Below are 11,511 nucleotides of genomic sequence, written 5' to 3'. Positions count from 1 at the left end.
CAAAAAGACTCCAAATCCAAATAGCATTTGGCTGGGAGCTTCCATCTGCTAGAAGTGTCACAAAATGCTGTTCTGCATCCAACCTTCTTGCAGTTTTCTTCAAGAAAAATGGTGCCTGTGCAGAGTTAGTGCTTTGACTTTTGGAAGCTTTAACCAGAACACTCTCCTGAAATACCTAAATTTAATACAACTAAGTACCAGGGACAATTAATTGCAGCTTGAGATCATTAGTCTTCTGCTGCTATGAACAGTGACAATGAGCAGCAGTCCAACTATTACGCTTACTGATCCCTGAAGGGGTAAGAATCCACAATGATTTTCAACACCCAGCCTGCAAACCATCCTGCAGGAACCTTTCAGTCTGCTATGGCCATATTTAAATTCGATATTTAAAGTAGAAGGCAACTCACAGTTAAAAGCCACACAAGAGTCTGACTGAATGAACATCCATCCCGTTTTCCAGGTTCATGCAGCCACAAGCACTGAAAGCTTCACAAGCAGCTGAAGATCATGCTGAGATGCCCCTTTCCTTAGCTATGGCAGTACCATTCTGGTGCACACACTGTATTTTTATAACAGTTTCAAGAATCCAGATCTGTTCATACCAAATGCATGGAAATTTTGCAAGTGGCTCATGAAGAAGCAATTAATTTTTTACTGCACATATTCTAATCCACACATTTTGTCATGATCCTTACTGGAGTTCTACTCTTCCCTAAACTGAGTTCCTAACTCAGTGACTGGTTACACACAAGCCAAGCAAAGCCTCTGTGCACAGGTATGCAAGAGTTACTGAATTTTAGACTGGGCAAAAACACAAGTCTTGATCATGCTATGGAAGCAGCCTATAGCTGTCAGCTAAACCTTCTGCAAAACTTTGGCAAAAAAAGGTTACTTGCAGGTTCTGGTTCTATTCTTCAAGTTGTGACTAGGAATCGTTTTACTTGCACCTCTTTGTCCTACTACTGCCTTTTTCTCACCTCTGCAGTAAATGTAGTTCTTTCATGGCTTGTGGGTCTTCCCTGGCTTCAGCTTCACAGCACGCAGGCATCAAGTGCATCGTGTGTCCAGTAACCTGTAACTGAACTACATGAGTCACAGTGGCAGGCACCACTGAACTCATCAGCCTTAACGGCAAAGTTTAAAAACACAAATGAAATGGACGACAGACTTGGAGAAATGCAACAGATGTTGTAACAACGCTGAATAAACCTCCCTACACTGCCCCTTACTGTACTCAAACTGGAATTCTGAAACAGCAAAACTTTAGAAGGAAATGAACCTTGAAATTATACTGTGTTTCTCTATCCCAATTAAGGGTATTTAACTGCAGAACTTAGTGAGTACACAGGACATCCATGTGAGGCCTTTATCTACCTGAGAATGGACATGAATCACAGAATATGAGGAGCTGGAATGGACCTGGAAAGCTCCCCCAGTCCAACCCCTGCCAGAGCAGGATCACCAGACCAGGTCACACAGGAACACGTCCAGGCGGGTTTTGAATGTCTGCAGAGGAGACTCCACAACCTCTCTGGGCAGCCTGGGCCATGCTCTGGCACCCTCACACTGACAAAGTTTGTCCTCATGTTCAGACTGAACCTCCTGTGCTCCAGCTTGCTCCCATTACCCCTTGTCCTGGCATTGGACATCACAGAGCAGAGCCTGGCTCCTTCCTCCTGACGCTTGCCCTTTACAAATTGATAACCATGAATGAGGGCACCCCTCAGTCTCCTCTGCTCCAAGCTAAAGAGCCCCAGCTCCCTCAGCCGCTCCTCAGAAGGGAGATGCTCCACTCCCTCCATCATCTTTGTGGCCCTGCTGGACTCTTTCAAGCAGTTCCTGTCCTTCTTGAACTGAGGGCCCAGAACTGAACACAATATTGCAGATGCGGTCTCACCAGGGCAGAGCAGAGGGGAAGGAGAACCTCTCTGCCCTACAACCACCCCTTCTCATACACCCCTGGATGCCATTGGCCTTCACATCAAGTGAGGGTAAACCCTGTAGATTTTGCATCAACTATATTACCCTGCAGTACATAAATTGAAGGTTACTCTGCATCATGACTGTGAGAAACATAAAGAACAACCTTCTGGAGGCCCCATGATGTCACTCTCACCACTGCTACACAGAAATTTCAGCTACATTAGAAGCTGCCAGCCTTTTATCTTAAGGCTCCCAAATGTAATTAGTGCTTGCTTTTTCCTCTTAATTGAGCTAGAATCTGCAAAAATATCCTGCTCCCAATTACTGCTAGATAGGCCACATTAAAGTGCGGTCAGTGTTTAAGTGTAATGGAATTTTTAATAGCAATTCAAGAGGTTAAATACCCTTTATGAATGTCATTTGATTTACAGGAGCACGGTACTTTGATTTACTGGGGTACTGCACAGCCCATTAGTCAGCTGAAGAAACTCACTGAAGGAATCTCTTACAAGTACACCAGAGGCCACTACTTGTAACTCCAGGTGAGGGAGCCTGCCTTTCACTGCACATTGCCAGCAAAATGAGAACCAGAGCCAACTCCACCAGTCACAGCATAAACACAAGCTACTCCCTCCCCTCAAGGCAAGTCCCTTTGTGATCTCTAGTAGCTTTTTGTGCTCCACTTTTTCATCTCCCACAACAGAGAATACAGTATTCAGTCTAAAGCACTTCCAGCACTGGCAAAACCAAGGAGACACCACAGTTTCATCATTACAAATACATCACCTTTCAACAGTTAAAATCCAAGTATCAATGAGGAAAAAAATTTCACTAGGGACAAGGTTCTAGCAAGTAAAGTATTTTGAGTATTTAATAGATGACATTTCAAGCCTGTACAATGCAACATGATTTAACTGTTTCATGGGGTATTTTAGCCAACTTGAGAACAGGCAACTAGGTAATAATCAGTGCCACTTGATTAAGAAACATGCAGGTGACCTGGGGACAGTTCAAGGCATTAGGAGGTTAGAAGTAAAAAGCACACACTCACTGATAAAGCACACACCGGACCACAACGCAAACTCTGACCACTTCTCCAGCAGAATTCAGTTTTCCTTTTGTCACAGCAAATGTTTTGTATAATCTTGCTGGTGACCCGATTTAGAATTAAATTTGCATGCTAAGACAATGATTAGAAAAAGAATCTCGAGATGGTCCCAGTCAAAGTCAACTCACACCGATGTTTCCTTCTGTAAGTACACTAATTGTCAGTCAGAGCTTTCCTACTGGGAGACATTCAGAAACAAGTCAAGTATCACAATGTTTATTGATAGATACAAGTATATAAAATCAGGGCATGAACATGTCTTGATAAATTAAGTAGACTTAATTTCAGTAATATAATAGAGGGACCAATTCAGATTTCTCACCATGTCTCTTGTTTCACACCCACAATAACTTCTTCCAAAGGGCATTAAACCATCTCTTTAGCTGATCAGTTTTTGTGCAAGTAAACTGTTTTTTTGAAAGACTTGTGCACTTGCCCAGGCTCAAGGATATTAAAACCTAGCACATAAAGCCCATTACTAGAGGTAGAAATACAGGCAATATACTATTACGGCAACAACCATCGATTACAGTTAAGGATTCTCTGTAACAACCAAATGGATAATCAAATATTGCAACAACTCAAGTATTACACTGAGCAAAGTGCATTTCTACAGTATTCAGTGTTGCTATTCAGTTTTCTAACTTAAAAACAGCCTATGATAACTGGCAGCAAAGAAGACCCTTGCAACAGACTGCTTCTGCTCAAGACCTTATGATGTAATTATTGCATGCTGCTAATACACTGTTACCTACACATTAAAGATACTCTAAAATATTTTTATTGTAGACTATTAAGACATACTACAAAAACCTTTTGCGGAGGACATCCTATTGACATACCTCTGCTTTAAATATTGTGAAACATTACAGCGGAATGAATTTTCGCAGTGGTTAGGTCAAACGCAGTTACATCATAGCAACAGTATGTTTGCACAACTTAAGGCTTTGGCTGGTTCTTCAGTCAGCTTCTTCTTCAGATTCTTCTTCTTCAGCAGTTTCCAGCCAGGTTAGCCACTGGTTTACCTGCAGTTACATAAAACTTGTTTAAAGCAGCTGCAATTATTTCCCCAGTGTAGTTCTGTAGAACACTGCTTCCCCCCCCCCCAACTAATTTTAAAAATCTTTCAGCCACACTTTGCACTAAATATAAGCCTCTAGTGAAGAAAAAGTTCATCTTGCCTACTCCTTCCTAGTGAGCCACTCCATTAAGTTTCTGCATATTAATATCTCTTAAACACTGTTTGAAAGCACTCTCAAACACTCAGTGCAACAGAGATCACAAGAGACAAACCTCTACTCTAATGTTACCAAATTTACCTGGAATAAAGCTTTGCCTTTCCCTGGAAACTCTTGAGTAATATCTTCTTTCCATGCCAAGAAGGCTTCTTCTTCAATGATCTCCATGTCATAGAAATGAACAAAGAAGCGCAGTAACATGCCTGTGGAAGCACATTTAAACTCTGTTAGCTTTACGACCTTCTAAACATCCTACTCGACTCTTTAAGAAATGTACTGACAAATCTGAAAGCCATACATGGACACAAGCAAGCTGACAGAACTTTTGGGTAAGATCTTGATGCACCCACCTTTTGGGAAGTTATTGTTGTAGCAGTGCACCTGGAGCGCATATAAAGCGCTCACTTGCAGATCAACATGGTCATGGAGGAACTTCTGCATTACTGGCTTGAAGGAAAGCAGCAGCTGTTTCTCCTGCTCTAGCTGCTCTTTCGATGGAGCAGATGAAGAATCCGATTCATCACTAGGTGGGTTTACTTCACTAGAAATATACTGCAAGAAACTGGGCCAAGAAAAAAACCAAGAAAGTTCTGTGAACTAAGACACACCAGCTGTATTTCATGGTCTAAAACACAGAGACAAGCACTCAAGCTCAGTCTGCAAGCTGTTACTAGAAACACCCTCCTGCTTGTATCAGCAGTTAGGTGCACCCACAGTGCATTACCAGTACTATGGTTGACTGCAAAACAAAAATCCTAGTTTTGCTTGTTATGGCCCTGAAGTGTTTTAGAAAGACTACACAGGTCTAGACTTTTCCTTCCCAAGCAAAAGCAACACTTCACACTGATGCAAGCCTGGAGACTTTTCTTCTCAAATACAATGGTTGTTTAATACAGATGAGGTTTGCCCAAAACAATTTGCCTCCCTATGTTACTCATCATATTTCTGTGCAGAGAGCTACATGTCAGCTTTTACAGTTAGTGACTTATAGGTAGCTTTACAAAACGTGCCTGAACTGCATCAAGACATCATCTCACCTGGTCATCAATATATTCACAAATCCCTTATCTACATGAAGTCTGGGTGAAATGTTATCTTTAATCCACTTATAGATGGCTTGAGGGGATGGATCCGATTTTATTTGCTTTAGCAGTTCCTTCTCCAGTTTCAGAAGTGGGAACAAGAAGCTAAGCCCCTTCCCTTCTAAGATCTCCAGCATGCGGTCCTTGTTCTGGTCAATTTCTGACAAGTAAATAAGAAAGATACACTTAAGTGCTGGTACTAAGTAAAGCCTATCATCAACGGTTCACAGGTCTAACCACCTCTTCAGAAACACCATTTTAAAGAATCATGGCAGTTAAGTGCATCAGAACACCCTCATGTGTTATCTTACTCTGGTGTAAAACAACAACAAAAAAAACTAGAGGAAAAAAACACCTTCCATACACTAACATGAGGTGTCATAAAAGCTGTGTACTAACTCTTACCTGGTAACATTTTCTGCATATTCACTTTGCTTTGTTGGAACAATTCTGTTAGCCATTCACGATCTTGTAACTTAGCTAACTGCTGAAGGCAAAGCAGGAAGAGAGGGAAATGGGTGCCACTTTCCAGTGGTTGAGCCAGTTCGGAAACGCTCACCAGTTCTGAAATAATAGCACGGGCTGCAAACTGTGCTAAGTAGGATTTCACCAATGGGATGTCCACCTCCAGTTTGGGGCACTGGTCCTGAATGCCTAAGAAACAGTTGACACACACAAGTTGAAATTCTGAAGTAATTTTGTTCTTGTGCACAGAAATACTCTTACTACACAGGAGCCTCACATTTCTGCATTGAAATCACTTGCTAACAGGTTCCCCATTTCCAGTTCCACAAGTCCTGTACCTGCATTTCTTCCTTTAATCACTTTTTATGCCCCCTTCATAATTTTACACTATTTTTTTACCTCTGCAGATCAACAGGACATAGAAAAAACTGCACTCTGTCTGTATACAGCTAAGTATCACGGACAGCCACGCAACAAGGGCTGCGAGCCTATGAGACTGCAGTACCTGCATGAAGTTGTCACTTGTGGCTATTCCCTCCTGCTTGAGCAAGCTGATCAAAGTACTTGCTTTCTCTTTGTCTTCATCTGATCTATCTAGGGATTGAATGATTACTTTGCTCAACATCTCAGGAATGAAGTGTTTTGGAGCTCTCATTTCTCTCACAGTATTGACAGCATCATTGGCATTTCCATTGTTCATATACTCAGTCACAACTGCTTCCTAAAGGGAAAAAAGTGTAAAAATAAGCAAACATTCATTTTCAAAGAACACTTAGAGCTTCTTGAAGTATTACATGCCTAACTTACAGTTTGTTTAAGTAGCTCTTCTTTAGAAGGAGGTGGTTTCTTGGTGGTCTTTGCAGGCTTCTCTTGTATAAGTGGTGGATTTGTTTTAAGACCAAGTTGAGGAGGCTGGAAGACAGTACCGTAATTTGTTTGCAGCACATCTACCTACACTTACATCAAGCTTAAGAACACCAACTACGTACACAGGCAGATGGAAGTCAAATTATTTTTTCAGGCAGACTTTCCATATATCCTGCTCAGCGCAATGAAAGACTTCTCTCTCTCCCCTCCCATATTAGAAGCTGGTCTAAGTTTTAGTTGCATGGAGAAATTAAGTATAGCCAACAGTGTACAGTTATTTTTATATTTACCTGTCCCAAAGGTGGTGTCTGAGTGCGTGGTGGTTGAGCACTGGGAGGAATCATAGTTATCTGGGGCTGAAGCTTTGGCACTTGGTTTTTATTCATTAGAAAAGTCTGAGCAGGTCTCAGGCTAATCTGTAAACAAATGTCAGAAAAAACTCAAACTGTTTCAAATATTCTGTCCAAGGACACACAGCCACAGACGCACACCAACTGAACCCACTGCAGCATGACTCTTCCATTTCTCTGTTAACACTCTAAACACAGATTAACCACGTGTACTGAAATTCCCCCAAAAGCACGACTCAAAGAATCACAGCTTGCTACAGGTTACTGGTATTTAGTTCCACTGGTATCAAGATTTGGAATTGCTCCTTTTAGATGCAGTATGTTAGAGACCCAAGAAGATACTTAGTATGTTCGCTGCTGTACTTTACAGCCAAGATAAAACTTTGCCAATTGCTCAGAAATCACGATTCAAGTCTAGTTAACACTTGAAATAACAGTGCAGTTTACTTTGCATTTGATGTTTTGCCTGTTAGGTAGGTTCTTAAGGGGAAAAAAAACCAAATTTTGCCTGGTCCACCACTTCAGGGTTTCTAAAGCTTAGGATTTTTTAAAAACTTTAATTAAATGTATTGCTGTCAGTATGATGCATGGGAACTGATGTCAGAGTAGTGTTCTTGGGGAGGTGTGGGAGGAAGGAAGGGACTCCCCAGGAAATTGCCCTCATATCTCAGTCTTGCTCATAGGACGCTGGATACCCTAAGGAAAGTGACGGGTAAGGTGAAAGAGGAAGGGGCAAAGAAGGAGAAGGAGGAGAAAGAGTTCCAGCATTAGTCCTCATAATAACGCGTCTTGCTATAATCATTGGGCAATATTTAGAATAGGCTTTAAGTAATGTAGGCATGTAATGTACCTCATCTGCATTAAGCTGTCCTTTCTTAGAAAACCGAGGTGGCATATCCTTCGACTGTCCTTGTTGCTGGGATAAGAGTCCCTGATTCTGGTTATGGTAGAGCTGGTTTTGCCCCTATTTCAGAAAGGGAGATATAGAGAAAGAAGTGCAGATGATGGAGTGGCGTACATCATATGGTAAGTAGTACCAGAGGGACCAGAGGAACAAAGATTCTATTTGCCAGGAAGGGAGAAAGAAGGAGCAGGGGTGGTGGGAAAGTAGCATCTATCCCTAAAAACAGGGCTATCTTTTAAATAAAACACACCATTCTGACCCACCAAAGCCACATGCACCTTTTCTTGCAGTAAAAAATAAAAGTGTATTCCTTGCATCTCTTGCACAATTTAAAAAATGGTTCAGAATTTTTGTATCAGCTGAGCATCAGTTCTTATTGGAATCAAATCTGAGGAAGCCTTTCAACATAAGCAGACTATAATCCATAACATACGCATCTGCAGAAGAGCTTCTAAACATGCTGAAGTCGCTCTGTGAACATCATCTTCCTTACCGGACTTTTCAGAAAAGATTTGCCTAGTTCTCCAAACTGGGGTTGAGCAGAAGGCATGAGGTGACCCCCATGGCCATTGAAAAGTTGGTTTGCACGATGGCGTCCCATGGTGGGTGAAAATCTATCCTGAATAACCCCTGGACCAGTACCAATTCCGCTACCTGTGTAATAAGGAGACAAGACAATTTTAGCTCTTGTTCAGTACAGCACAGGCACAGTCATCACACAGGCCATGCAGTTTCACTATACCTGGCATTTGTCCAAACATATCAGCAAGCCCTCCAAGTGGGTCCCTGTCAAGTTTCATCCTGGGTGGCATGAAGGGTCCCTCCAGAAAGAAGTCGCTTCTCATCCCTTGAGACATAGGAGCAGGAATAAAAACTCCTAGATCCTTTAAAACAGAAGTTATAATTTTAGTCAGTTTGGAATAAGTCCCTGAGAAGTAAAGGTTTTAGCCCTGAACTATAAAAGTCCATCTGACTTTAACCCTTAACCCCTTACTGTCACTCTGCTGTGAGAACTACTTTTAAGTGCATGGCAGTTGTTTTGTGGCATGCAGTAAACAGCGTAAGGATTTACTTTAACACTTAAGCAAAGGCCAAGAACAAGACTTGACATGCAACGCTTACTTTTACTGCATCTTGACGGATTTGATTGATAGTCTTTGGTCCATTGTCAAGAAAAGCTTTGCGAGGAACCCAGTTGTGTTCTCTCAACTCCACAGTATCCTAGGAACACAACGAATTATTAGGAAAGGATTCAAAGCAACTTTGTGAGAAAAAGCAGTAAGCAATTTTATCATCATACCTGCAGCAGGAAACGAATCCTTGCTGGCAATTCCTTACTTGACATCAAGGAGCGCATACGGGCAAAGTACTGATCCATTAAGGACTGAGGGAACAAGAATGGTGTTACAAGTGAGGGCTAATCCTACCAATGTCTTCCAGTATTTTCAGGAAAAGTGACCTCATTTGAGACATCCAATATCAATTAATAGCACAGAGCCCTTTCCTGCTATCTCTACCTCCTCTGATGGCAGCAGATGTCAAGGAAAGCAAATACAAGAAGACATCTCATCTGAGTCGAAGATGATATTCTCATTACCATTTCAAGTTTACATTCAGAACTTGCAAGTCAAGTTCCAAATTACACCTGTCAGATCACTCAGTTGTGCTCAGAAGAGTTTCTCACTACATCTTTTCAAGCAAGATTTACAGAAACAACGTTCTCACTTTTACGACTTCCTAATGACCATAACTGCATTCTGGAAAGACTTGTTAAACCATTTCTAGGATTGGCCTTTTTTGCTATGAAGAGATTTGATGGAGGAGCAATAGCTGGCACTCTTGCTCTTCGAGTCAGACCTCAGTTTTGTCATTATGACTAGAACTCTGAATGCAGAGGGTTCAGGCAACCAAGTCTTAGCCACAGAATTTAACTAGTTTAGTGACTGCAGTGGATATGCACATACCTTGGCTTTTGCATGGTCTAATCTAGGTCCCACTGTCCTCATTATCTGACAGAGGCACTCCAAATCCTCCCCCATATCTTTGAGTTGGACTCTCTTCTTCTTTTCCAAAAGCTGAAATAATTAAGGAAAATTGGTTATTCCGACATATTATAAATGACAACTTTGTACACAGGTACATACAGCAATATTTCATCTTGTTCTGAAGATAAATGGACTTGAAAGTTAGTTTAAGAACTGCTAATTGAAGTAGTTAATAGTCCTAAGTGTATGTACTTTCTGGTACTTTTGTCTAGGCCAAACTACACCTTCACTTGGAGACAAAGCCCACAGCTTTAAACAAAGCCCATTTTACTGTTTAATCACACCACAAGACTGTTTTAAACTGTGGAGCATACAGAATTGACAAGAGACATTTTTGTGCTGTTTTATGCTCCAAGATAACCAAAGGAGGATAATTATTCACATCTTTTAGTTAAGAAGTCCCAATTTGCTCTTAGCGCCCACCTAATCTGCATACTCACTGTTTTGATGCACTTATGAAGGATAGATTCATGAATAAGATCAAGCTTGCCAAGTTCTCCAATGAATTTGATGTTCCCCAGCATCTTGATCTTGGCAATGGCTCTCTGTTCCTCTTCCTCAGGGAGGAGGGGACCATCATGCTTATCATAGACTGGGAAACAAAAGAAAGCCTAGTTAGCATGGCTGTGAAAAGGAAGATAAATAAATTCTGTATTAAAGTGGTTTAAAGCTTACTATCAACATTTCTGGTTCGGTTTTCAAATTCATCTTGAAGTTTAGATATTAGGAGGCGTCTGAATGTCTAAGGGAAGAAAACAAAGGGAACAATTCAGCCATCAGCACAACTATACGTGCTAACAAAATTTATCACTCCATATTTGAGAGAGAGACTCACTGTGCTTTGCTTCTGTCCTGGATGACTCTCTGCTGATGGGCCATCAAAGTTGGGTGCATCTTCTGCCAGTCGCAGACATAGTTGAGCATACAGTGAGCTATACTTGGGCTCTTCAAGGGCTTTGTCTACGATCTAAATAAATTTATTTTGAGAAAGGTAGCACTGAGTAGGATGCAAATGTTACTAGGAAAGTGAGCTGCAATATTCCATTCCACAACAGAGTATTACCACTCTGTAATTAATATCTGACTATTTTTTGCTATTTCAAACATACAGAAATAATGATGTTAACACTAGTCTTAGTGCTGAAGAACAAAGCAAAAAAGCTGCTCTATGCTACCGAAGAGCTTCTATAATCCTTAGCCAGTGAAGGGACAAATGTGTCGTTTATCACCCTAACACTGAAGTTACTATCACCAATCTGATCACAGATGAAACAAAGTGATGCAACAGCTTAAGCAGTGTACACCGAGAGGTCACCTGTGGTAGCTTTACCAAGACCATTAGGTTTGTTCATCAGGAAAACAAAGAGGGGGCGTGGGGGCAATGAAGTAAGGCTGCTAACTGGCATCCTGGATTACCAAACAAACAATCTCCAATCATCTTTATGGATTCTTGAGACTTCTAAAGTACAAAGTCAGAACGTGGAGTCTACCTCCTCCTCAGTATATCCTTTTATACACAAAAAGCA

The 11,511-nt window shown here is 41.3% G+C and overlaps 1 protein-coding gene across 1 annotated transcript in view; it reads right to left on the bottom strand.

The window, feature by feature from the left end:
* Nucleotides 1–3,234: 3,234 nt before the first annotated feature.
* Nucleotides 3,235–11,511, bottom strand: part of EIF4G2 (eukaryotic translation initiation factor 4 gamma, 2) — a 9,744-nt gene continuing 1,467 nt past the window's right edge. The window contains exons 5-21 of the mRNA XM_010194787.1: nucleotides 10,821–10,952; nucleotides 10,661–10,727; nucleotides 10,426–10,577; nucleotides 9,905–10,015; nucleotides 9,241–9,324; nucleotides 9,063–9,161; nucleotides 8,683–8,824; nucleotides 8,434–8,594; nucleotides 7,887–8,000; nucleotides 6,977–7,102; nucleotides 6,627–6,731; nucleotides 6,325–6,540; nucleotides 5,760–6,018; nucleotides 5,310–5,514; nucleotides 4,623–4,834; nucleotides 4,354–4,475; nucleotides 3,235–4,059 (exon numbers count right to left, since the gene is read on the bottom strand). Of these exons, the coding sequence (XP_010193089.1) occupies nucleotides 3,994–4,059; nucleotides 4,354–4,475; nucleotides 4,623–4,834; nucleotides 5,310–5,514; nucleotides 5,760–6,018; nucleotides 6,325–6,540; nucleotides 6,627–6,731; nucleotides 6,977–7,102; nucleotides 7,887–8,000; nucleotides 8,434–8,594; nucleotides 8,683–8,824; nucleotides 9,063–9,161; nucleotides 9,241–9,324; nucleotides 9,905–10,015; nucleotides 10,426–10,509 (2,106 nt within the window). The 5' untranslated portion in view covers nucleotides 10,510–10,577; nucleotides 10,661–10,727; nucleotides 10,821–10,952 and the 3' untranslated portion in view covers nucleotides 3,235–3,993. The remainder of the gene's footprint in view (nucleotides 4,060–4,353; nucleotides 4,476–4,622; nucleotides 4,835–5,309; nucleotides 5,515–5,759; nucleotides 6,019–6,324; nucleotides 6,541–6,626; nucleotides 6,732–6,976; nucleotides 7,103–7,886; nucleotides 8,001–8,433; nucleotides 8,595–8,682; nucleotides 8,825–9,062; nucleotides 9,162–9,240; nucleotides 9,325–9,904; nucleotides 10,016–10,425; nucleotides 10,578–10,660; nucleotides 10,728–10,820; nucleotides 10,953–11,511) is intronic.

The sequence above is a fragment of the Mesitornis unicolor genome, unplaced genomic scaffold (assembly GCF_000695765.1).
Source record: "Mesitornis unicolor isolate BGI_N332 unplaced genomic scaffold, ASM69576v1 scaffold15131, whole genome shotgun sequence".
Classification (NCBI taxonomy): domain Eukaryota; kingdom Metazoa; phylum Chordata; class Aves; order Mesitornithiformes; family Mesitornithidae; genus Mesitornis; species Mesitornis unicolor.
The sequence above is the reverse complement of the archived record's forward strand: the minus strand, read 5'-3'. Positions and strand labels throughout refer to the sequence as shown.